General features: G+C 37.1%; 1 protein-coding gene across 1 annotated transcript; it reads right to left on the reverse strand.

The window, feature by feature from the left end:
* Positions 1 to 7,940: 7,940 nt before the first annotated feature.
* Positions 7,941 to 26,774, reverse strand: LOC112568077. The gene is made up of 10 exons (XM_025245115.1): positions 25,131 to 26,774; positions 24,298 to 24,645; positions 23,649 to 23,930; positions 22,757 to 23,047; positions 20,630 to 20,743; positions 20,245 to 20,257; positions 17,939 to 17,991; positions 14,907 to 14,987; positions 14,460 to 14,515; positions 7,941 to 13,934 (listed from the first exon to the last, which is right to left on the reverse strand). Exons 1-10 carry the CDS (start codon positions 25,198 to 25,200, stop codon positions 13,746 to 13,748), a joined length of 1,497 nt encoding a protein of 498 aa, XP_025100900.1. The 5' UTR covers positions 25,201 to 26,774; the 3' UTR covers positions 7,941 to 13,745.
* Between the last annotated feature and the right edge of the window lie 439 nt (positions 26,775 to 27,213).

Genomic DNA, 27,213 nt, shown 5'->3' on the forward strand with positions numbered 1-27,213 from the left:
TACACGATAGTCATTTTGGCTTAAGCCTTTTATTCGTTTACGTTGGTGTTCCGAGAAATTGTATATGACAGCATTATCTACAAAGTCTGTAACCGAATAACCTAACAAAGGAGTAAAATATGTTGATTGCCTTTTTTGCGTCGTATAGTATAGCAAGCTGTGTAGCAGACAGAAACATCGACCTACTTGTTGCACTGCTGTGGTGTAATAATGCACTGGTGTGCAAGACTTCTGTCGACTTTTGCCCTTTTCCTTTTTTTCTGTATTTTTACTATGCCCCCTTGCTTATTCGAAAATCTTTATCAAAATGAAACCACCAACGAGCAATAAACTTTTTGAAAGAGCCTCAAAGTTTACTACAAAAACAGAATTTCCATAAAAGTGCAGTGATACTGAGCTCTATAAAACCGCGGATGAAAAAGGGCCTAGGCCTATGACTTGATCCTGATGTTTACCGAGAATAAATCTTGGTTGTGCTAGAGGATGGTGTGTTTTATATACACTACCATTTACTACACCATATTTCTAATAGTTATGACTTGCAAACTTTGGTATACGTCCTGCATGTACAGTCTACCAGTTAATACAAATCGTGCTTCCTTTCTCTGTACGTGATTGTCACGAAGTAGTCTGTGCCTCCATGTTTTCTAGGTTATTTTAACCCCTTTACGATTTACGGAATGCAAGTGTATGTTGAATGCATGGCTGAATGGATCACAACATTAGATGGGAAAGTGTTAACTGTGACACAAAGTATTTGGTGAAGCCGGTTCACCAGCAGATTTTGGGCGGGAGCAAGGTAAGAAATTTACTTATGCCTGGAATACCAAGGGAAGAAGACATGCCTGAGTCACATGTAAATCTCACTAGTTGAGATGACATAGTAGAGCAGTGCCCATCGAAGCTGGATGCGGCGCGGTACTGACCCCTTGTGGATTAACCTCGCCTAGACAAGGTATGATATCTTTTTCTGTTATTGCTTAAGGAAATGTATTAGAACGTCAGGTATGTTTTAAAGTTGGAAAGACGAACATATGAGAGAAAGATGTGTGAAATGGAGAATATGGTTTAGAATTGTAGTATAGTGTAAACTTGAGTTACAGGTTTTAATTGTATGGGCTGAAAGAGCTGGAACCTTCTGGATAAGTAAGAATCGCCTCCCCTGACCATTCCTTGATCGCCTTCAGTCCAGCATCCAGCAGCACGTGGGCTAGGAGCACCGTTAGCCCCTTGACGTCACCACGGAGTACCTTTCACTGAGACTCCGGTAACCGCCTAACGTCACGGCCAGTGTGTACGGCCTTCGTGTGTGTATTCTTGTATCGGATTCTTGCTAGCTGGACATGTGTAGGGCGACAACCTTAAGAGGGAAGATGAACTGTAAGTAACGTACTCAACGATTGTTAGATCGGTCATATGATAAGTGATAGAACTGAAACTTCGTTGCTAAACAGAAGAAAGTGCGAAGAGGGTAATTCTCATACCTTTGTTGTAAGATTTGTACTATATTGTGATTGACCGGGAGAGTGCCACGGATGAAAAGATGGCATGTATCGCTTAAATTTTTGTCACCTTTAGAACGAGGTGTTGACGCAAATTGTGAATTGTTATGAATAAGTATTTGTGTTGTAGTCTGTAAAGTCCTGAGCCACTCGACAACGAAATGAATATTGATGTGGGCAGCCTCAGGCAATTGTTGTTGTGTGTTCAACGTTCAATTGTCTGGTGTGAGTGTGTTGTTAATCCACCACTGCTGTGACAGTGATCGATGCTGGTGTCTGGTGTAGCAATGGGTGTTTTGTGATGTAGTGTAAAATGTTGTGTCAAGCGTTGTCAGGTGTGGTGTACGTGGTGCGCGTGTGTGTGTGTGCGCGCGCTTTTATGTATGTGTATGATAATTATCATTAAAAGAGACGTGTGTACAACCCTGTTCCCTTTTTTGCTCATATTATAGTCTCGTGACTCTAGTCGTTTATGAACTGAAAAGTAAAAGGCTTAGGCCCGGTGAGTCAGTTTGGTCGCCTGTACTCCACAATCCATCAGTCATCAAAAAAGGCTCAAGTCGGTGTTTATCTTCAACTTAAGTGCCTCCTACGAGAGCAGAAAGCTCTGGTTATGATTCATTCTTTACAACAGTGGCAAGCCTTTACTGGGTCCAAAGGTTTGGGAGTGGAGGGGGTTAACGTGTTTTTATTATAAGCTTGTAGTTTTTGCTATGCTTTTTGTTCGTACCGTACGCTTTTGTTTAAGTTTTCAAACTGATTGCAATGGACAACAAACTACAACAGTTTCAACGATATACTGAAGATGGAATAACTGCAGCAGCAACAACCTGCATACGGAAGCCGTTTTCCCTTCATCTAGCTTTTTTTGTGTCGAGGGAAAAAAATTGACATGGAGTAATATTTACTCTCAAACAAGGAATGAAGTTCATATCGTTACAACTCACAAACCATACCTCAATACGTATGAATGTTCTTTCGTGTAATCTTCATTGTGCCCTAATATTTCAAAATTTAATTATGTCTCAAAAGTACTGATTTAGTACCATGAAATTAAAAAAAAACTCCATCAAAATGCCCAAAAGTTTGATAGAAGTGCTATTGGCTTTAAAGTTGCCTCTCAATCACAAGATGAAACAAGCAAATGTCTGTGGAGAAATGTAAGTCCTAGTCCAACTAACAGGCAAAAACACTGATATTCTAATTATATTATGTACTGAAGCTCATTATTACATTTAATTGATTAGAGATGAAAGATATCACTAAATTATCAAAGAAGATTCGTTTTCATTCAAAACAATAATGAAGTAAGTTTTACATATCTGCCATTTTGACCAAGAGTATTTGGGGCTTTTAAAATATCTTCTTTTCTTTACACGAACAGATGAATTCTCAACAAGCAGCAGAGGTGAGAAATTAATGGGGGTCATTTACATCAGCAACAATATATCGGTGAGGTCATTGTATCAGATGGAGTCTTGAGCATCACCCGCTGAATGTTGTCGGCTGTGTAAATGGCTCCCCCACCTCCACTGCTTAAGTCTTCATGGCCGCCTACTGTATTTTCAAATTTTTTGCAAGGCCATGAACAGTCCGCATTCTAGCGGTTTCTTTACACATTTCAATAAACAGTGCATTAGTAAACATGTGGTTTTCAGCAAGCATATTGGAAGAGAGACATCTTTTGCAGAAATCGTAAGGGATACTATGAAAAATAACAGACTTCGTGCGTTATTAAAATAAATAGAATAAAATGACACTGCGTTTTTTGTTTCTTGTGTACTCACCATACTTCTAGACAAAGGCAAGAGTTTTTTGTTGAGAAGGCGGGAAGCAATCACCATCATGTACTGTGTACGTGAGGGAGGGTATTGCAGAGTGTGTATGTGTGTTAGAGTTATTTAACAATAATTATAGTAATGATCGTAATGACTACATGATAACAAAAGTTCAAGTTCTCCTTCTTAAACTTTCTCTTACATGCAATCCGCCCCTCGAGTAAGTCGGTTAGTTCATTTTTTTCACTAACACCCTTCTCAGCCAGGTGCAAAGAAACTCAAAGAGGCTTAGGCCGTTTTGAGTGGAGAAAAGCCAAGGACGTTAAATTGTGTTTATGATATGTAGAATTAGGTTTCTCTAGATGAAAAGTAAAACCCTGGGCTATTCTAATGGTCTAGCCCTTGCTATTAAGATACTATCAAGTGCATTAAGTACTAATAAGTACATGTACTGTCCTCATGACTTTCATTAAATTATTAAATTTCTTAGGTTTTTGAGAAAGAGGGATAGAAAGAACAGTAGTGGTAAGGATTTAGAAAAATGTGATCTATAATCTGACATTCTTTCTCTGATCCTCCTGACTCAACTTTTATATTAATGTGTGTGCATGTGTTTGACTGTGTGCATGTGTGTGTGTGAATACACTTCATTCTTCTGGAATATGCACTGTAATACATCTCTAAATCTGTTTTAACAATTTAAAAAAAAGAAATCCTTGCGAGAAGACCTTGCTTTCCACAGTAATTTTATGGATAGCAACCTAATCTACTGTGTGACTAGTTTAAAGGATTCTTTAGACCAACTCCTTTTATAAACATTAAGTATAAATTGAAATACAGTAATACAAAAAGACATCACACAGCCCATCTGATTGGATGTTTTGCTGACAAATGAGCATCAGAAACCTTAGATATTTTATCAAAGGCAAGATTCTTAAGTGCAATGAGGGAAAGCAGGAATAAATGGGTGTCTTAATAAAAACAAGCCAAGATGTGTAGGGCAGTGATGCAGCTCTTGGATTGGCAGCTGGATGCATTGATGGGAGGAAGGATGATGTGGAAAAGCTGTTAACATCTTATATTTACATGATGTTCTGTGAACTCTTGCAATATCAACAGAAGTGTTTAGTAAACTTACTACAAATAACAGAAGCAAGCATACTTGAAACAAGTCTAGCAACATTATTTGGTGTGTCCTCGATGTTGTGATAAAACTATTTCCTCCTTTGCTGACACATTGTGTGGAATGTGTCATTTGTCTAATATGAAACTTGTGCTTTATTATAGTGAGCACAACTATTTGAACATCTGCCACCTTGCTTTACAGAGTGTGATGTAAGTAGCAGCTGTTTTAAAACACATTTTGTCAAGTTTACCTTTTAACTGTATAGTTAGAGTGAAAGATTTATTTGACAGAACCCTGGCAACTAGCTAATTTTGTATGTCAGTGACCATAAATTGTGATTGTGTGGCATACTTCCTCAACAACAAAAAATAAACAAACACAGGAAATAAATTTGTGTTGTTATCTTTTGGACAAGAAGTTCAAATTAATTTAAGTACTATCGATGTAGTCACTATAGTTTTGCAGGCTGGGTATATACACAATATGGGATTTGCATGTACAATTGTTGTAATACAAAATGCATATAAGTGTTACTCATTAGAAAACAAGGCCACATTTTGTTATGCTGTATTGTAATACATTGCAATTTGCATGTATACAGATTTTTTTCCTCATTAGTGAAATGAATCTCTTCTTCATTACTACTAGTCTCAACCATTACTTTTATCACAGAATCTAATGATATATTTGCCAGCAAGCTGTTAATCTTTGGCTTGCTCTAATTCCTTTCTTTGACTAAACAAAAGACTTTCTGAATTTCAATTTATTACATTTCTTTATCTTTTGTATTTTTTACTTTTTACATTGTAGGATTGTAGAGATGGTCTGCTGAATACCTACACTTAATAGTCATTTCTTTTATTGAATACTCTCTCTTCAAACACATATCACATTAGCTATGTTTAAGACAATCTTCATTGGACCTCCATAGTTGTTATTTTAATGTATGTATTATTCTGCCCTTTCTTTAGAAATTACGACCTGCTTTACTGTAAGGTGGCTGTTTTTACTCCTTAACTAGAGCTAAATCTTATTCCACCTGGCAACTCCTCGCCCTCCACTATTTAATCTCTGTTAATTAGTGAAATCTCATGCAAAAATTAAATTTTACTTTGTTGCTGTTTTCACTGCTTGTGATTGCCTTGCTTTCTGTTTCTGTGGATTTTGTTGTAACGGTTATGCTCTCCGCCATTACCTTAGATCTGATTCCTCCTACTTGTACTGTTTTCTTTTTTGCTAAAACTAAATCTCACTTTACATTCTCACATGGCGGATCTCCGCTATGTTGTATAGCCGTGAATACCTTCTTGCACTCTCTCTTACTTCGGCGACCCTCCATTATGATACTTCCACCTTCCCAACTAATATCCGACCTCAAGACTCTACCGTCCATCAGAAAAAAAGCGAAAGAGAGGTAGGAGAGGAGGAGTTCAGTGCTGGTTTTGTGAGGGGGTGAGTGAAGCCAAGAAACAGAGACGGCTGGCGGAGAAACAATGGAGGAAGACCAAACTTGAGATTGACAGACAGCTGTATAAGTTAGCCAGAAATAAATATGCTTGTGCTGTAAAAAAGGCTAAATCGCTTTTCGTGCAGGAGCAGCTAGAGACTGCGAGTGGAAATTCCAGAAAGATTTTTGACATTGTGAACAGCTTGATGGGTAAGAACGGAACTAGTCCGGTTCTTCCTGAGGTGGATGTCAAGTCAGCTGCTGATCACCTGTCTTCCTTCTTTGTTAATAAGATAAAGGAAATTAGTGCTGGACTTGAGAGTGCAGCTTGTGAGTTGCCAGAGTGCGAGGAAGATTATTCTGTGCCATTTGCTGGTGTTCCGCTGACTTCTTTCACGTGTATTGATGAGAGTTACTTGAGGAAACTTGTAGCGAGATCAACTAAAACTTCATGTGCCGTGGATCCTGTACCAACTAAATTTATTATTCAACTTCTGGAGATTCTATTTCCTGTCATCTTGGACATTATTAATGCCAGTTTGAGAGCAGGATGTGTTCCACGGTGTTTTAAACAGGCTGTTGTGAAGCCCTTGTTGAAGAAAACGAACCTGGATCCCTCCGACTGTAAAAACTATCGTCCAGTGTCAAATTTATCATATATTTCCAAGCTACTGGAGAGGGTGGCTGCAGAGCAGCTTATGACAAATTTTATTACTTATGGCTGCCTAGATAAATTTCAGTCAGCGTATCGTCCTGGCTTCAGCACAGAAACTGCTCTTCTTCGTGTGACCAATGACATTCTGTGTAGTGTCAACTCTGGCAACTTAGTGCTGTTAGTATTACTCGACCTGAGTAGTGCGTTTGACACCATCAACCACCGCCTGCTGCTCCAGAGACTGTCGTCAGAGGCTGGTATCCAGGGCGCTGCACTGCAGTGGATTGCCTCCTATCTTGCCGATAGGTCTCAGAGAGTGATTGTCGGCTCTGCAAGCTCTGAGGCAGTTCCTCTGGTGTGTGGCGTACCACAGGGATCCGTTCTGGGTCCATTATTATTTTCGCTATATGTTTCACAGCTTCGACGGGTCATTGAACGCTTTCAGATGGGACGTCAGTTCTTTGCGGACGATACACAGATTCTGAACAGTTCCCCCCCCCCTCCCCGACCCGGCAGTGGCTAGGGTTGAGCTTCAACGACTTGAATCTTGTTGTGTTGCGGTGAAGGCGTGGATGTCCAGGAATCGTCTTAAACTCAACGACGACAAGTCAGAAGCGTTACTGTGTGGCCCCAGGGCCAGGAGGGAGCAGATTGGCATTAGTGCCGTGCAGGTCGGTGATGCCTCCATAGCCTTTGCTGACTGTGTACGGGACCTAGGGCTGTTTATTGATGCAGAGCTCTCCATGTGCAACCATATCAGTTCTGTTGTGGCTAAATCCTACTACTTTTTGAGGACTTTAGGTAGACTACGGCCCATGCTGACTCAAGCTGCTGCCAACTCACTTGCTGTTGCTACCATCACATCACGATTGGACTATTGTAACAGTGCATTGTGGGGTATACCTGCTACTCAGTTGGATCGACTCCAAAGAGTTCAAAACACAGCCGCCAGGATTGTCACCCGTGCAAAGTCGTCCACTGAGCACATCACCCCTATCCTACAGAGCCTTCACTGGCTCCCGATGAACAAGCGTATTGACCACAAAGTACTTTCCATTGCCCAGTCGAGCATGTCTAAAACTGCTCCTGACTATTTGCAGGAGATAGTTCCTCCGTACCAGCCGTCACGTGGCCTGCACTCAGGCTCCCAGTCACGCTTCTGTCTCCCTGCAGTGACAGACACCAACAAGAAGCGCACTGGAGCCAGGGCCTTCAAACACGCGGCCCCTAAGCTGTGGAATGCTCTGCCATCGTCACTCTCCACCATCACCTCACCAACCACGTTCCGCTAAAAACTGAAAACCCATCTGTTTCTTTCAAACCAGTCTTAATTAACTACCAAGAAACACTTCTGTCCATTTTTTTTTTTTTTTACTTTTCCTGGTGTTTTATATATTTGTTCACTTTATTTGTTCTTCATTTGTTCTTTTTTCTGAGCAATGAGCATTCTTCGGAATGGATACCTGCGCATTACAAATCGACATCATCATCATCATACAAAAGTGCTAAACCCTAACCCTAACCCTAACCCATAACAGAGGAAATCCTCAAGCTAACTTCTTCCTGATTGATGGAACTGGAAATGAAATAAATGCTTATAGATTAGACAAAAACTCTTTGCGACGAGGTCAGATCTCACTGAACCCCACGCAGTGCCGTCTGGGCCTACCGAGGGGTAGCATCCTTAAACACTTCTTTGTGCGAATGAATACATAAGGGAGACAACTACTGAAACCTTTAAGAGTTGTTCCACTATAGATTACTTCCCTTTTAAGGTTGAAACAGTCGGGTATTTCGTTATACAGTATTTGAAAGTAGGCAAAGATTCTGTGTTCAAGCGCCATGTTAAAATCGGTTACCGATTACTCAGTTCAATGATGAAAGATGGAAGTTCCATTACTGCTTTCAGTTTCAGGCGATAGCTCTTACGTTTGTTCTTCGATACGAACACTGATAAATCAGTATTACAGTTATGAGTGAATTGATTTTTTATATTTCACTTTCCATGTAAGAGCCAGTAAACTAAGACACAGATCCTCTCAAATTTTTGACTGTATTGTTTGTATTCCTATCCGTGTTTATTTGTTTTTGTTTTTATTTATGTGTGAACAAAATACTTTCAACAAACAAAGATGAAAACTGAGAAAAAGAAAGAAAAAAGGAAGGAAAGAAAAAAAGTAAAGAAGGAAAGAAAAACTATAAAAGGATTAGGGATGAGTCAACTGGGAAAAGTCAGTGTATCGGTTTTCTTTGTAGGAGATCCTGACGGTAGAGGACTCAAAAATGAATTATGCTAACTTTTTTGTTTTTTGATTATTCTTCCTTTCTTTTATATTGTTTGTAAATTTTGTTAGTGCTTTTAATCTAGTCGGAACATAGCTGTGAAGCTTTAAGTAACGCTATTGATGAGGCTCGTTCAGGAGCTTGTATTATAATGTGTTATCATTTCGCAATGTAGAGTTTTAAGTGACAAAGACCGATATCCGACACGGTGGATATTTTTGTACGCCCGCGCGCAGACTCTCAGTCGGCACGGCGGGCGAAAATAACCGCCGCGTTTTTACTTTTTTTTTTTTTTTTGGCGTTTACAGCGCTTTTTTTCGTAAAGAAATCGCTTAGTTACGATAGCTTGTGCATTTCTGAACACAGTTACTTCCCTTGTAAAGGGATGGTACTCTGTTTTGACTGAACTATCGTCAATTTCCCAGAGTAACCCTTCTTGAAAAAAATGGCGAGACGATGTACGTGAAATGTGCGTCTAGATCTCAGATCTCGGAATTCTGGCATAATTTGTGAATTTCTAAGGACAAGAACAATGTGTGTGCATTTCTTTTTGGTTTTCAAAGATCCTATTTTACAGATTTTGAGTTATCATTATCAATTTGAATTATTCTTCTAGCTGTTTTAGGTTTTTTTTATAATTTTTTGAAAATCGGTAAAATTCGTGTGTAACGTGCTGGAAAAATTTTTTTACTTCATCTACCCGATTTTGTATGGATTACAATAATAAAAGTGAGCTCTCAAGCAATTTTCAGGTAGGATTGTTCCTATTTTACAAAGTTTGATCTATCATTATCAATTTGAATTATTCTTCTAGCTGTTTTAGTTTCTTTTTTATAATTTTTTGAAAAACGTTAAAAATCATGCGTACCAGTGTGTAAAACTGCCTCTAGCTCTTCCGTCTTCATAGAGTTGATGTTTATCTTAGAGAACAAGTGCCAAAAAGGAGAAAAGAAAGCAGACGAAAAACTTCGGGGATATCTTCCTAGGGAGGATTTTCTTAAAATTTCTCAGAAAGGCAAATTTGTTAGATGCGTTAAATCAAGCCTTAAGGAAACAAATAGCTGTGTTGTCTCCAAATAGGGCAAAGTGGCCGTGTCACTGAGATATAAAGTGACTGAAGATATCACTGTAAAAAACTCCTTGCCCGAGGTAAACAGACTCATAATTCTACACCTCTGATCCAGTTACACAGGTAAATGACGGAAGGGAGAGGAAAAATAAATCGCGGATGTTAAATATGATAATTATCTCATGATGAAAGCTTAGAGGCTGGAAGCCATTTAAGCGTAGCTACAGTGGAACACAACTCTAAAGACTAAAACTAGGCCTGTTGGTAAATAAATCTCTGTGTGAACTTGTTAGAAGTCGTCGTTTTCAGCCGAGAATGAAATAAAGAAGTCAGCAAACCTTGGTGACCTGTTTCGTGTTGTTCCCACGGTAAAGCTACATTGAACACTGTGGGAAAGAAATGGTGACAGAACGTTAATTAAATCAGCAGTAAAATGTCTAAAACGAAAACAAAATTTTTGAATAGGCCATACCTAGACTTATGAGCTTAAAGGAAGTATAAACTTTCCACAAATTTAATCAATGTGAGAAAATTCTGAGCATTAAACATAATAAACCTTTATAAACAGGCAAGCATGAATCATGCAATTACTTCCCTTATGTATTCTCTAAAAAGGAATAGTAATCAGACGTTACTTGTGTTTATGTCAATGATTATTTTCACGATAAACTAGTCCACACTGTACGTAATAATCTCATGCAGGCATAAAAAAAACATATTAATATGCCAGAGGCGAGAAATAAATCCACAACTTTATATTGTCAACATCCTTGTCGCGAAATTTTTACCGTCCACAAAAACATAACCCGGAGCTAGAAATCACATCTAAACACGAAAACAAAGCAACGTACAAGAAATTAGAAGGAATAGTTCCCATAAGTTCAGAGACTTTCGCTTTAACTTCGTGTTTGTAAATAAAAATATTGTGTGGCCTACAATAGTATTAAATGAAGTTAAAGCAGTGTATGAGCGGACCTTAAAGACATGCACAACATGATGTTGGAGCTGTTTGAACTAAAGTCTTTTTAAATGAAATAAAATTATTTTAAGTCGGCCTTTTAATTTTTAAATGCGGAAGAGTTTTGAGGAGAAGTGTTTCATGTTTTACTGTTGAAGAATAATATACTCATGTATACCTAACCAAGCCCTCATTCCGCACCTACATTTATTTCTTCTTCTTATCATATTATCATTGTCTCTCTGCTTCCTCGATTAATATGACTAAGGTAGCCGAAACAGTTACCGAAAGCAGCTTTTCGTTGGTGTTGTCTGCAATATTGCTAACTACCCATACTACCCTTATGAATGAGTCTTTTGCGAGTGGTCTGCTGGGTGAGAGGAGAACCATGTTGCAAAGCTACATTGCAAGTGAAATCTTGCATCTGCAAACCTTGCAAACATAGCAACGGGGGAATAGCCCTTAACGATTAGTCTGACAAAATTATTTACTGGTTTAGTTTATGTGTAGGGAGGTATAATAGAGCCACAGAATCTAACTTATTTGAATAAAAATGACTGAATACCAGCGAAAAGGAAATCAGGAAATAGTTTTCTTTATCATTTCAAAAATTACCTACAAGGCAGTAAGATCCTTTTCTTTTAATTAAAGTAAAGGTCAGTGGGAAATACATCGGTGCCTCTACGTTCCCCTTGTTCAAATTATTATAAGCTAGACACGATGGATTGTTTAGCCTTTTTCGACTGTAGGCTATAAAAGTCCTTTCTCACTTTCAGAATGATAATACTTGTAGTCAGACAAACGAGTTCATAGAGCACTAGGCCACGATTTGTTTTATCCCTATCAAAAGTGTTTCTATAGAATAAAGTCAGTTTAAATTTTCAGCTAATAACAGCTTCATTTTATTCGCTATTTTGTATGCGAGTATTTGAGAGATGCAGTAGTCTGTCATGAGATGTTTTAATTATTATTTTTGTGGATATTTTAAAGGGTTTCGTGGCTTCTCTTTGAAAAGAAACAGTATCATCAGGATGAGAATGAAATTTGTTTCCAAGATTTGCTATATAAGAAGAAGGGGAAGTGTTGTTAAGGCCCTTAATCAAAACCGAAACATGAAATTTTGTAAAAGACGCGGACCCGCAGTGGACAGATGGTGGGCTGTCCTATAAGAAGTGTCAAAGGTTGAAATATCTAAAATACAGACTCGGCTTTGTTAAGAGACACTTCACTGTCGTGCTATAGCTCAAGTACTCTCAACATAAAATTAAGGAAATTAGGAACAGAAATTCAGGTTTTTAATTTCGTCTTACTCCATCTTTCCCTATGTTCTCAAGCTGTTTAAGTTTAATACATTAGTATACGTTAGTCCCTCCATCCGAGCTTTTTCACTTTCTCTTGTTAGTCCTGGTGTGTATTCCAAAGATATAACCTGCAATACGAAGAGATGTAAATTTATGGCACCGCCCTACCACAGTCTGTGGTTTAAATTCACACTGCTCTACATCGCTTCTTACCACTTCATACGCACAACATAACAACACGTACAGCTGTGGTCCATTATTTAACTTTAATGACAGCAGTGATAAATGGTACGAAATATTAAACTCTAAAGTGAATGACCCCCAACACAGTTACTATGAAACATTGATGACAACTACAATGAATGGTCGTGAGTGATCTATGCAAAAATAAGGTGAATAAAAATGGGATTTGAAGAACGAAATACTATCTTAATTCACCCTTTTTAAAGGGCCAGCCTGTCGGGAACTACTGAAAAGACTTATTTATTATGTTTGCATTTACTAGTATGGTTTCTGATCATGGTATCAAAGACTCAAATAGTTTGCTGTTTGCCTGCTCTTAAGGTGTTTGGCCTGGCCTGTCAGACAGCCACACACATACTTCCATTAAGTTTACAGGTTAACCAGATTATTAAAACACACAAACACATAATTATTATACCTACCCTGGCGCCCATTTCGATTACGATGATTTTCTAATTTGTCCCCTTTGATGAAATGCTGATAAATTAGAATACTGCACTCATTAGTCTAAAAAAGAGATATCTAGTCATTGATAGCAACCAGCATTTCTAGTAAACTGAGAATAAAAGAGTTGACCACTTTATTAAATTATTTAGAAAGGTTTGTACAAGTCGTTTTTAGTGATTCACAAAACGTGCGAAATTTTGAAAGAGGTTTAGGTACAGTGTTCAGATAATACTGATCAATATTATTTTTAAGTGAGATAATCTTTCCGTTGCATGTTTGGTTTGCGGACGGCAGTAATCTCAGTTTATCCGAAGCTATAAAATAATATTCCAAAATATTAAATATACACAATGTTTCCTTTTGCTATATCTTTTTGTTTAATCAGGTATTAGGTTATCAACAAAAGAGATGACATATTTGAAAATATAACTTAAAAGTATACCCTATCTGCCTCCTTAGAGACAGAAAGTTGAAAGAAAAAATTGTAAACATTATGTATTCGTTACTCTGTATGTCTTAGTTTCTGAATTTATTTTCACACAGGCATTTGTTTAAAATTAGGTCTCTCTCACTCACACACACACACACTAGTGAGCGCACGAATGCTTGAAAATAAATTGATGAAGCATTCTTTATCATCACTGCACTTCCCAATGTATCTTGAGTACTTTCTGTTTAGAAAATCTCAAGAAATCTGTGGGTATGTAAGCCTCTTCTGTAAAGCAGCTTACAATAAGCCCTGTGTTTGTGACGAGCTGGTAATTCCACAGTCCATCTGTCTCTAGTTATAACCTTAAACAAGTCAGCTTGCTATGCAGTCATACTGCTGAAATTTTGTTTGAGCATATAGGAAAAAGAATGTTGTGAATGTGACTTCTACTATGGATGCTTCATAATATTTCGTAGATTTTTGTATTGCCCAACAATCACTTTCTTTTAGATTATCTTATTAGTCTTTCGCTTGTAGTCACGTGGTGGCGGAGCCTTGACAGAGAAGTTAATGGCGGCGTACTCCGTTTCCGGCAGGGTGTCGATGACGTCATCACAGGGTCTCGTACTATTGAAGTCCAAGTCTCCGTAAATCAACCCATCTGGGTGTCTCTCGCGAGAAACGGTCGAAGACTCCTGTTATAAGAATGATAAATAACCATCAAGTCATTTATTCTAAAAGCAAATTATGTTTACATGTGTTTTTTGTTCTATGGACGTTGTTTGTGATTATCAAATATTCTCTTTTCAGACAATTTATAACCTAGGAAATGAACTGTTTCAGAGGCAATGAGTTTTTGTTCTGTCAAAAAACGAGCTGCAGTCCTTGATCGCAACCATTTTTTTTTTTCTTGTTTACTCCTGCTTAGTATCTTGCATCCCACAGCATTACAAAAAAGTTCATGTTTTTTAATGGTCGTGCAAAAGACAAGTTAAATTTAAAATTATTTGTAATGTGTACGTTTTGATTTTATTTCTCAGACAGACTTCAGTTATGTCCCTGCAGAACAAAGTCAAATTCACTTATTGGGATGTACAATAGATTTTGTTGATAGTAAGCTTATGGCCGGCAATCTGGCTTTGAATAGCTAATTCTGTATAAAGTTAATCCAGTTACAGTCTGTGTAATACTATGTGACATGGACTTAAAGGAAAGCTTACCATTATCTTTGCTGAACCACATGCATCATCAGATTGAGCAGTGTCAGTCATCCCGCCTGTCAAATATTGGAAATTCATTCTATGAACAACGACTGAATAATACTTAGAGAACAGTTTATTTCTCCATTCTCGGTACAAAAACACTATTCTCATTAGTTTTATAAAAGATTTTTATACAACTCTTCAAGACAAGTACGATCATTCCATCACTTCCATATTATTTACCCATAAATTACAATCAAAATTTCTTTATCTATCTAACGAAAGTTTACTGCTTTGTTTCGATCTTTTTCTGTGTTATGATACTTCTCTTATTAGTCAACCGAAAATTTTGCTTCAAACCTGTCTTTGTACCATAATTATCCACATGTTTATCTTGCTACTATTTTTAAAGCGAGCTTGCCTGAGCCTTTCTGTTGCTGTGGGGAGACTAATCATACATCTCACCTTTTTTCTGTCGACGCTTTTTCTCTTGGACTTCAAGCACAGAGATGTAGTTATTTTCGTCTGCCTCCGCTGATGGATTTCCTGAAAGGCAGATGACTACTGTTACATTTTAAAGATTCAGGTAGAGACTAATGTTGTTCAAATCTTGTGTTATTATATATTTGTCCTTTTTTTTGTCCACGTAACTGCTTGTGTCTGACTGTTGGTCAGAATTTTCTCGCACTAAGAACACGCGGATGGACACAGAGAGAGAGAGAGGGTGGGGAGAGAGATTCTTTCGAATCTTATTCATAGTAACCATTAATTTTCTTTTCTTAATTCTCTTGTTCCAAGAGAAATGCGTGAGATCTGTGCATGTATCAGCAAGTTTTGTTCACAGCTATGTCAAGCTTCACGGGTCCGTGGTTTAACGCCTTTCTTAATGTCATAAATCTTGAACAAAGTTTGGCAAAGTTGTATGTAAAGATTACAGAAAACTAACGATTAATCGTAACATTGGAGCTTTGGTTAACACTTTAAACTCAAACTGTCAATATATCTGCTAATACAATGGAACTTACAATCACTTCACAGGTTTGAAGCTTTGGCACTGCTGATGAACGGCCTTTAAAAAGCTCGATTTCGTTTTTCTTAAAAAGGTTTAGGGTTAAAATGGCCTAATAGCAGCTGGTGCTAAATATTTTTTTGTAACAATCCGAGTAGTACATTTAATGACACCACCTTTCTACATTTTGTTGAAGGTGGTAAATTGTTCCTTCTTTTTAAGGTGTTGTGAGTGATTTATTTACTGTTGTTTTGAAAGAACTATGTTTAATGAATTGTATGCCAGGACATAACTTTTTTTAAGGACTTGAATCCTTTTTGTAAACTTTCACCAATAGACTTTTATTTGAATGTTTTACTCCAAAACAATTTCTAACTATATGTGAAACTTATTTTGTGTTTGGGCGAGAGTATGTCTGACCAGTCTACATTTCCAGACGGTTATCTAAAGTCTGAATATGTTTACTGCATTGATTACAAAGACTATAACCCATAAAAATTACAACATTACTGTGCAGGTGTGTGTCCAACTATATCAAATCTTCTTAGGTGACTCAAGATTTAAACCCATGTGATGAACCCAGAGAGGAGAAACTGCTGTGGTACACCATTTCCAGTGAATACTGACTGTGTATTTATAAGAAAATTTCTTTTGTTTTGGATTACATGCCAAGAGAGCATTGGCCTTCGGTCAGGATTAACCCATTTGTTTTGTGTATTTGGGTATGGTTTACTACTGGACTATGTAATTTTGTCATCACATTTTAAAGAGTTGAATTAATTGAATTGTATTTAATTGGTTGTTTTGTGTCAATGTAAACAAAAACCATGTGTTCGTATGCATACGCATGTGACTAATAGTGTGTATGTGTGTTGTCATTAAAGTTCAATGCTGTAGGTAAACGGTGCTTTGTGTTAATAAATTATCAACAAATAACGGAAAGAAAAAAAATGTAACCCATTTTTAATCAATTAAAGGTATTAATCTAATCCGCAAAGTTAATCACAAAGTGATGGTCTGAATTTCCTTAAGTTATATCAGAAATTTTTACTTATTTAATTATTAAGCGTTTTAAAGTCTTACATTATTTATATTGAAAGCATATTAATAGTCATATGATGATTATTATTTTAGCCTTTTTTCATATTATTTATTTACTATGATATTTCCTTATATCACTTCTTCAATCCTGAATAAAACACTCTCTGTAGCAGGTGGTACAATAAAAGTATTATAAAGATTATATTTGAAACATTGACTGGCTAGTAACTGTATTAGGAAGGTATAATGGAATATCTGATACGTTTGGATTTACTTGTGTTTGAAAAAGATTATTGTCTACTAAACAAAATGTACATTAAAATGCTGTTAACACAAGGAAACAAAAGCTTCCTATAAATGTTCTTTTTCGTGCCAGATTGGTTTTGCACAGTAAAATGATTATATTGTGGAATTTAAAAGTATCGCTTCAAGATGGTATCTCTAAATAAAAAAAATCCCTACAAAGGAAATCAAAAGAAGGAAATAAAAATATCAAAAAAGAGAAAGAATGAGTGTCTTTGTCGTGGGGGTTGTTCTGTGTCAGTCGATTCGCACCAAGAAACATGTACATGGATTTAAGCTTTCATTCCTCGGCCCTAATCAATTGACTGTGCCAGTCGACACAAAGTGAAACAAGACACTTTAACAAAAAAATGCCAATTTATTATTTTTTTTTAATTAAACACGATAATAGAACATAGTATGTAACGAGTCAGTAGATACAAAAGTCTGGCTACATAGTAGATGTGAAGGTCCGTGCCTGAGGAGAACAAATAAGACCCCACTGCCGTATGTGGAGACTGGTGATACTAGAGAAATTCCTTGTTTCCTACTCAGGCTTCACTCTAATCTTCGACGGAAGTGTGTCAACAGTGGAAGTAGAGACTGACAGACCTGTGCGGCAAAACCCATATTCCCCCGAAAAGTATTATTTTCGTGAAAACCAAAACTTTCCTCCTACTGGGTATTTTCCAGCACTCGCATTACATAGAGAAAAGGTCTGCTGGGACTTAAACAGCGATGATTATTCCTTGTCAGTTGAAAAAAAAGACGCTGAGGAAAGAATCGCGTTCTTCACTACGTGTCAGACACTGGCAAGGGAAGTGGCTCGCCGTCTCAAGTGTCCTTCGCCACGTCTCGCTGCCGGAAGAATGTTTCCGGAGAATGCAAAAACTTCGACGGCCCCCTGATAATTTTGTAATTGCTCATACCTTTTATATTCCTGGGCACGCTGTAAAGGTATCTCTTCTACTGTAATCATATATCCTTTTCCAGTGGTCGGGACAGAAAAAGAAACAAAGGAAGAAAGGAAAGGTGGAAGACAGTAATAAAATCAAAGAAAGACCGAAGTAATGCATAGTAAACTAATAAATAATCAACAAAGAGATTACTGGGTACTTTAATACCGTTTAACTAGCACTTCCAAAACCTTGTGCGGATCACTTACTTGAGAAACTTCCTCGTAAATTTTCTGTTGAAACCCTGCTTTCGTTTGCAGCCCTGAAATCAAATAAAATAAAACCATGTTTATTTGCAGACAAAATGCTTCAGTGTCTAAGGCTTACAGTGGATTCGTCATCGACTAAAGAAGACTAAAGTATCAAGTATACTAGAAGCAATGTCTTCTTTCACTGATACTACCACTATGAGAGTGTATGGCGCTGTTGCCAAAGGAAGTTTAAGAGGATTTTTTAATTTGATAACAAATGTCACACAATCATCGTTTAAGCCTTTCACAATAATCAGCTAAAAGCTAAAAGAATACATTATATAAATGAAAAAAAAAATATTCTGTTTGAGAGGCCTGTATAGGCGTGTGTTCATGTTTTCGTGCGTAAGTATTCTGTACAGAAATGAAAAAAATGTCTTTTAGTTTTATTAAATTCATTTTGTACACCATCATTCAAAACAAAATATCGTAAAAATATGGCTTAGCTGCTGGCAAGATGTCATGACTAGGAATAACAAGCAAATGTATGGTTAATAAAATTCTGTAAACAAAATGTACATTCTTACATTCCTTCGGTGAGCATTGTAATCGTATAACATTGACAAGGCAAACATTATTTATCAGTCTCTTAGCTGCTTCTTTCTTTATTCCCGCTTTAAACTCACTGTCATAGAAATGCATGCTCACACATGCTATAAAGTGTAGCGAAAAACAGCAGAATCCACAGAAACAATAAAAAACTAAGGATAGACGATTGAAATTCAATACGTGCTGATGTGAAGATCCGGGGAAGAGCATGAAGACACACAATTACATAACATGCTTACGTAATCTGAACGCCGCAGCTTTTTACTATCCGATAATTGTAAATAAATAAGTCAAGGCAGTGAAAAAACAGCATTGTCGATTTTAACCAAGCAGAGATACAAAACAGGAGTTTTAGGAGAGTAGGAGCACGGAACAGATTTGAAAAAAAGGCATAAAAAGCAAACACATTTAAAGGTAGTTGTATCAGCAGTACATGCAAAACTAAGGTCTAGTAGGTACAGAAAAGTTAACACTGACATAAGCAATCTGATAAACAGAGGCTGAACTGGCAGATATAAAGTGGTTTTTCTCTTTTTACATTGCAAACAAAAACTAACACAAGTAAAACTCTTATGCTTTTCCTTTTTTTGTTCCCTACCTGTCCCTTTCATCTATATTCTTTTGTACACAAATCTCTACCTGTCACACTACAGTTTTATCTTTCCCATCTTTTGTCTTCAGTGGTCTGTCTTATAAACTCTTTTCCTTATCAGGCCTTTCTTTTGACATAGGTTTTCCTTCAGGCCCTCTGCTTTCGCCATACCCGGTGTCGGGGGAGTATGGGATCCTGGAGGTAGAGGCCCCTTATACCAACACACCTCTTTGACCCGGACTTCTTCTAGACGGGAGGTTGGTGTGGCCCACACCAATCAACCGGCTGGTTATGTATTGCCCGAGCTTTGCTAGAAGGCTGGTGCTGGGGTCAATCTGGTCTTCATACTCGGAAGGCCAGAGTATGCTCTTTATGTATCCCTGGAGCGACCCTAGGAATGCCCTAAGTGGTCACGCTCGGTCCCATCCCCTTGTTGGACCGATCCACAAAGTAACACCTCCCAGATCACTCAACTCTTGAAACTCAACTCGTTGCCCTGACCTTTGCTGGGATGTCAGAAAAGTGTGAGACGGTAAGTATACAGATATCCAATTATCCGACTGCTATTTAAAAAAAAAAAAAACAATCTTAGATAATGTAGATTTTTAAACTACAAAAGAAAAAAAATTTTGTCGAGTAAACATGTGGAAGGTCAACTGCCGTTAACAGCACAATCTGGCTATATATATCTACACACCCTTCCTCGTTACACTGTGAAATTTAATTTTCCTTCTTTTAATTGTTTTAATTACCTTTGATCTCCTCTATTTAAGCAATGGCATAGTTCTTATTTTTAAGACCACGTGCCACTAGGAGATAACACACATATGCTCATGCGTTGTTGTCTATTCAACATGCAAGGGTTTTTCTCTGCTAAAAATGAAACATACATGCAGAAAATATTTAAAGACACGGTAAAAGATTGAAGGAGAGGGTCTATGAATTTCATAACACTATCTTAAATATTGCTTACGTAAAACTGTATTTACACAAACTTAATATTTTTGCATGCATGATATATGCATTCAATATATTAAAGCAGTAAATACTGTTATGTCTTCTAGACAATCAATTTAATAAAATTAGAAGTAATACTGTAAAAGGCTGTAAAATATATACATACCTAATCTCTCTATCTAATAAAATAGAAATGAAAACAAAAATAAAAAACATGAAGAGCATAAAATAGATGAGAAATGTGCAAACAACGATGGAAAATGTAAACGTTGGTTTTAATTATCATTAGCTTTCTCTTTTTATTCGTGCATTACATAACATTATTAGTGTAAACGTCTCTAACGTGTTATCCATTCATGCAATCACATCCCTTACGCTATGTAACTATAGGTAATACTATTGATATCTGCCGTACAAAACAAATAGAAAGCATGAAATGATGCTAGAAAACAAATTAAAATTAAGGAAAATAACAATAACTCTCTTGGTATACCTAAGGTTTAGTACAGTTTATAGAGATTGTAAACTTTTGTTTTTAAAACAAAACCTACTGTTCGATTGTTTCCTCTTCCTCTTTCGCAAAAGAACGATAACAACAAAAGCAGCGAAGACGATGATAACCAGCAGAACAATTCCCACAAAAAGACCAGGACCAGTTGTTTGTTCTGAATGAGGTAGTAAATCTTTTGTAACTGTTTAAGCGTTTACTTTATTGTTAAATTAATATTTGTGATTGTTACAAACATAAATATCAGTTTTAATTTTTTCAATACAAAGATGACCTTTAATAAGCAATTAAAAGAAAGAGCATTTTTTTTCAAATTATAAGATGCATCTATAAGCATAATAATGAAATCATGCGACAAGAAAAACACGCACTCAAATCTTAAGTAGAATTAAAAAAAATTATGATAAAACTATTGTAGCCGTATTAAGAGTACGGCACATCTTTACTTTACTTTCACACGACAATTGGCTTTCGTCAATGGTGTCCACTATCACTTGCTGCTCAACATCTTCCTGAAGAGCGTCATGCAAGAAACCCTACTTGACCACCATACTTACTTTTCCATCGGTGAATGGCTGATTAGCAACGCACACTTTTGCAGACGACATAAATCTGTTACCTGATAAATTACCTGATAAATCTGTTACACGGAACCGCAAGATAACAGCAGGCTGACAGACAAATCGAATGTATAGTTAATGGAAACCAGCACCGGTAAAAGCACAACCGATCTTGCTTTACGGAGGAGAAACGTAGACTCTGCTTACTGACATGAAGAGGAGAATCAAGGCCTTCGAGAACAAGAACCTGAGGAGACTATTCCGGATTACATATATAGAACATGAAACCCACGAATATGGTGTGGTTTGGTCATGTGACCAGGCACGACACAATGTCGAAGACAGTCTTTCAAGGCACCTTGGAGTTTGGTCGACGCCGCACTGGCTAGAGCAGGGGTGGGCAATTAATTTTCCCAAGGGGCCGGATGAGAAACTGGGATGGTTCTAGAGGGCCGGACTAATATAGTTAACTCAGTTTTACCCAATACTGTATATATAGTATATTTACTGGTGGGCGGCCAGCGGGCGGGCCGGTCAGAGACAGGAGGCGGGCCGGATGCGGCCCGCGGGCCAGCGTTTGCCCAGGTCTGGGCTAGAGGAAGAACTTGCTTATTAACGTCAAAGACTGGACTGGTCGTCCTGTACAGGATCCTTGTCATATGCCTCACACCCCCCCCCCTGTATAATGCCCATGCGGGATATTTAAACGTGATTTAATCGGGTGCTATTTTTTTAGGGAAGGCACCTTTGTGTGAATACTCTACCATTGCTGCACATTTCGAATGCAGTTTATATGAACAGCACGGGTGATATCAATATGAGGAATGTACATCTCATGGCTGGATCCATGCAACATGAGGATTTTGAGGCACACGGCACCCGCCATATTTAAATTATATTGAAATATAGCATATGCGCTAAGAGAGGGGGATTTCTGAGGCAGGAGTGTTTCTGAACACATGATTCCTGCTCTCAGCAGGACGAGTGGCAAGCCTTGCCAACTGCCCCATTTACCCATCTGCTCCCCCTAGTTATAGTGTAAATCAAGGAACTGACTGACTGGCTGACTCACTGACTCACAGAGGCCTTATTACAAATGTAAACAATAATTATTGTAGAATAACTGAAGGTAACATCTTAAATGCCTACAAGATTCAGGATGGAGCTCTTTATCTTATTAAAATTAGTTTCTAGTTTTCTGCTGTTGCTGGTTGTGAAAGACAGTAAAATCAATTTGTTTTTTACGATCTCTTTATTTTAAGATAGAAATTAGAAACATTCCATTTTAATAGTAGACTAATAATGCTGTTAACGGAAAAGATGAGTCATATCACAGTGAAGATTTAAAAAGTTCAGAATGCAGGGCAAAAAAAAAAAACAAAACAAACTTTAGCCTTGCTGATACAATAAAACTTAATCAATCCACAAGGACAATTACATTTGTTGAGATGTTGATTACTATGCTTGTCAAAACGTTTTCAACCGCTGTTACCTTTCAAGGTAGTGTGTTTTTTCTTAAAAAAATTTTTTTGAGCTATTCATTCTAGATTAAAAATTACTATGTGCGTAGTTCAGGCAAGTACGTGAAAGATATTCTATAATGTACTCACTTTGGGGTGTTGTGAAGTTCAATGTCACTAAAAGACCTCCTTCAACACACAGACTTAAAAACCAGGTTGTTCTTGTAACACTGACATTTTCAGTTATGACAAGAGTCAGCAGCGGACAAGGCAGGTCACCAGTCAGGGTACAGTTCACTAAGATACTTGAATTGTGCGCAGATGACGATGTCAAACGACATTTCTCTATGACAGTAGTGTAGACCTTCATTTTAAATGTCCAACGGTAATCTATTCCACTATTCACAACTGTTGGATACCTGTCAATAAACTGAGGACGACCTAAAAAAAAAATACACAAAACGGGAAATGTTTTTAAAATATCAAATCTTTTACATATTGCATATTTTAGTTCTTTATCATTAGTGAAATATCTAAAAGTGTTGTTCATTAAAGCTGATAGACATGAAATATGAGGGTGGGATGGTAAAATATACTGTCAGCTGTCTTGTACAACAATGACCCTAAACATAAAAGAGACAAAACTTATTTTTTTATTCCTAATTATAGATGGGAGACTATCTATATACTAGAGGAGGAGTCCTTTGAAATGTTAGAGCATAGTTATTTTTAACACTTGCCTGGAATCTGTCCATTAAAAATGGCCATACTATAGGCTAATTCTCCAGATGAACACATAGTTTTATCTACTTGAATCCCTTCCATTCTTCTTTGTATCAACTCATCCATAAGACATGCAGTTACCTACATACAAACATACGATCGTATGGATTTTTACTCTTTAAAAAAATACGTCAGCAAGCAACTGTAAACTTTTAAATACACGTGTGACAACAGTCACACACACACACACGCTTATATGTGTACTTCCGCACATTTACACTGAAACTTCTCCTAGTATTAGTTAGCGCTGGCTACTTACATCTGACAAGAAAAGACACAGACTTATTAGTTTTCGAGCCGCTTCCTTCACATCGGACTGTGGGCCAGTCGTCTTCGCACTGGAGTGTAAGGGAAAGGTTGAGATAGTCTTCACCTCTAGTAGCTTTTATTTCATTTCCAGTTTTATCAAACAAGAAGAATTTCCCAGGTGGATTTCCTGGGTCAAAGGTGCAGGAGATGCTAACCTCTTGGAATTCATCAATCAGGTAGTTACCACTGACCTCACTTCCATTCACAGTGAGACTGATGACAACAGGTGGATCTGTAATAAAACCCACGGTAGACAAAACAACGTTTATGCTTGTCAAAAGCATTTAAATGGACGTACACAATAAAAACAGATCATTTAATTACTGTTTACTGGCAGTACAAAAAGTTTAATCAAGCAAAATAATCTACCACAAATGCACACAGACACACCTCACAACTTTTAGTGTTTAATACAAAATTAATTTAGAAAAGATGAGGAGGGAAAAAGAAGAAGAAATAAAGACAAAGAAAGAAGAAGCGTAGGATGATAAGAAAGAAGGAAAGAAAGAAAGAAAGAAAGAAAGAAAGAAAGAAAGAAAGACGTGAAGGACGTGAACGCAAATATCACAAGAAACTTACAAGTTGTGTGATATACTTACACAAAACATTGAGCCTCTTCTGTACTAATATTAAATGACTAGATGGTATTGACGTCAGTTCCCATTCGATTTCCACATGAGATCGATTCACTTGTTTGTACAGCGTTGCTGGGCCTGTCAGACTGATGCACTGAATAGACTGTCTTCCAGAGCAAGTGTCATTACTGGATGTTACTGCCCCGTCATACTCACGAATACCAGTGTTTGTCTTAGTATGAACTGTCACTTTATGAAAAGTATTCGTCTGGTTACATGCCGACACCGTAATCCAAAATGTCACGTTGACAAAATCGTTTTCATCAACCGTTAAAACATCATTTCTAGGAAGATAAAAATTTAAGTCAGTACCTGCAAGAAAAATTATAAATAAGTTTTTTTTAAAGACGTTGACTACCAACACAATTTATACAGAGACTTTGTGTTTTAGCAATTTTCCGTAATAAAGATAATATTCTTTAATTCACTGATTTTTTGGAATTCCTTTAATATAGAGCTGATATTTTCACTGTAATCTTGGGATTGTATACAGTCACAATTTTTTGGAACAAAGTTAAAACCACACTACACATTTCTAGAATATTATCCAGCTATGATTCTTTGAAGAAAGCCAACTGAAAGGAATCGCATGAAATTAGCAAAATAAAAAAAGATTTCACTATGAGGAAGTCCTGGCGAGTTCCTTTAAGGACGCTGACACTTTGGCAGAAATATGAGAGCATACAGAAAATAAATTAAACAACAAAAAATAATAAAACACTGGAATCAACTGGTATAAAGATATCTCAATTTTACTTATGTCTACAAACTAGCGACGAGAAGAAAGGTGAACTTACATATTTCTTGTTGTGAACAAATTCCCCTGTACACGAGTAAAACAAACACAAGTTGTACAACAGACCACATTTTCTGCGCCTTGTGTATGTGATCACAGAAAGTTCATAGTGAATAACATTCTACTACCATCGCGCATTTGTGAAACTACGATAAGGAAGCAAAACATGCCGCTAAATATTAAGTTGGACCAGTGATGCTCTGCTTCCTCCTTAAACTGTAAAACTACATGACACACATCACTGTCAGGGGACTAAAATATTATCTTTTTGATGTCACTTATATGAAACTGTCAGATATTTCATGTAGCGTTGTCACACCTAAAAAGAGCAAAATTATGATCAATGGTTGCGACAAAGCAGACATCTATATGACTGGGGTACAGCTCATAAGGGGTAGGCAGCTTGAAATACTTGGGAGCTACCCTCTCCAAGGATGGCAGCTCCACTCCAGATATCTGCATTAGGGTCGGAACAGCAACACCAGCAATAGGCTAGATAGGATCTGGCATAGCCATAAGAAAAGGTTCACTACCAAGTACAAGCTGTACAAATCCCTGGGAGTACCGATCCTGCTCGACGGATGTGACACGTGGACTCTGCTCGCCTAGACGGCAAAGAGAATCCACACAAGACCGAGAACATAGAATCAACAACGAAACAAGATTGCCACACTCGCTAAAATAAAGTAGCCCTAACTATTTGCCTAGGTGAGGGTGAAAGAGCGTTTTGTGCTGAATCCGATGGTATATGACATAGCAGTTTCAAGCCTATGCTAGCCATCCGCTTGGCGAGCAAAGACACCGACCCTTTTCAAAAAATTGGTAGTCACAATGGTGAATAGACAAGCAATGTGAATTCAGGGGACCGACTGACACAAAATATACGGTAGTACTTAAGTGAATATTCATTTGGACACTACTTTGACCAATGTTTGGGTTAAATGTGATTTTGTTTCTGACATTTCTGACCGTTTTGAGGCTCCTGTGGCTTAATCTGGCTAAGGATCGGATCACAAGTTTACATTTATAAAACTTGGACAGAATGTTTCAGTTTACGATGACAACATTGTTTGTGTTATAATGAATGAGCATGAAGAAAATATCACATTTAAAAAATCCTTTAGAGAGTAATAAATACATTTGACCCTCAAAGTCTGAAAAAGACAAAATAGAAAAATTGACTTGCATTTGTCTTGGACTTCTCTATCTCTCCAGCATTCAACGACGATCGTTTATGGAAAGTACATGCGCTTCACAAAACATATCAAAATTACAAAATTAAATATGCAGTTTAAAGTTTTTTATCCAATGTGAGAACTTAGTTGTGGGATTTGTTTGGATTTGTACATTAACATTTTTTTTCCAAAATTGTTGACTTCTTAAAAATTGACAGGAAATATGGCACTCACTTTAAAAGGGTAGGAGGGGTGACCCACACAAATCTTGGGGTATTAACTTATCTTTTTACTTAGAATTCCGTCTATATGTGCCATCACCATCACGTAAATTATTAAATACGTACTGTTCACTTTTAACCACTCCCATCCCCTCAACTACAAGTAAAAGTAATTAATGTAAATTAACATAGACTAACAGATACATGTGCATTTTATCTCTGCACAGTAGATTAGAAATTACATCTGTTTTAATTTAGTTATCTCTAAAACTTGTCATTTTTCAGCCTTCAAAATTGATAATTTTTGTAATATATTTGAAGCATATTTCACAATAGACACCTTGCAAGTTTGTAAAAAGGATTAAATTCATTAAAACAAAAGTACATAGTGGTTACTTTGAAAAAATATGTTTTAGATATATTTATTAAATTAATATTTGAAATAAAGTACTTAAAATATGGCGTCTTCATGCAAAATGACCAAGCTCAAAACCTTTTTTTTTTCAAATTTGGGTGAGTTTTTTTATCCTTGGGTGAATTACGAGGTCAGTTGGTAGGTCTACGTATTTATTGTATTTGATATTTTATATTAAAAGCTAATGGTTCTTAACCTTCCTTTACATTTCCCATCAAATTCTTTGCACTAAATTTTCAGTATTTTCTTCGCGCTAGTGAACAAGAAGAGAAA

This window comes from Pomacea canaliculata, linkage group LG7, assembly GCF_003073045.1.
Source record: "Pomacea canaliculata isolate SZHN2017 linkage group LG7, ASM307304v1, whole genome shotgun sequence".
Classification (NCBI taxonomy): domain Eukaryota; kingdom Metazoa; phylum Mollusca; class Gastropoda; order Architaenioglossa; family Ampullariidae; genus Pomacea; species Pomacea canaliculata.

Bases quoted from the DNA above. Each gene is read 5' to 3' on its own strand.
- LOC112568077 (XM_025245115.1), bottom strand. From the start codon at position 25,200: ATGTGGTCTGTTGTACAACTTGTGTTTGTTTTACTCGTGTACAGGGGA. The intron at 14,516-14,906 runs GTGAGATGTATG...AATATTTGACAG, and splicing joins AAAGCGTCGACAGAAAAAAG to GCGGGATGACTGACACTGCT. The intron at 13,935-14,459 runs GTAAGCTTTCCT...TTCTTATAACAG, and splicing joins GTGGTTCAGCAAAGATAATG to GAGTCTTCGACCGTTTCTCG.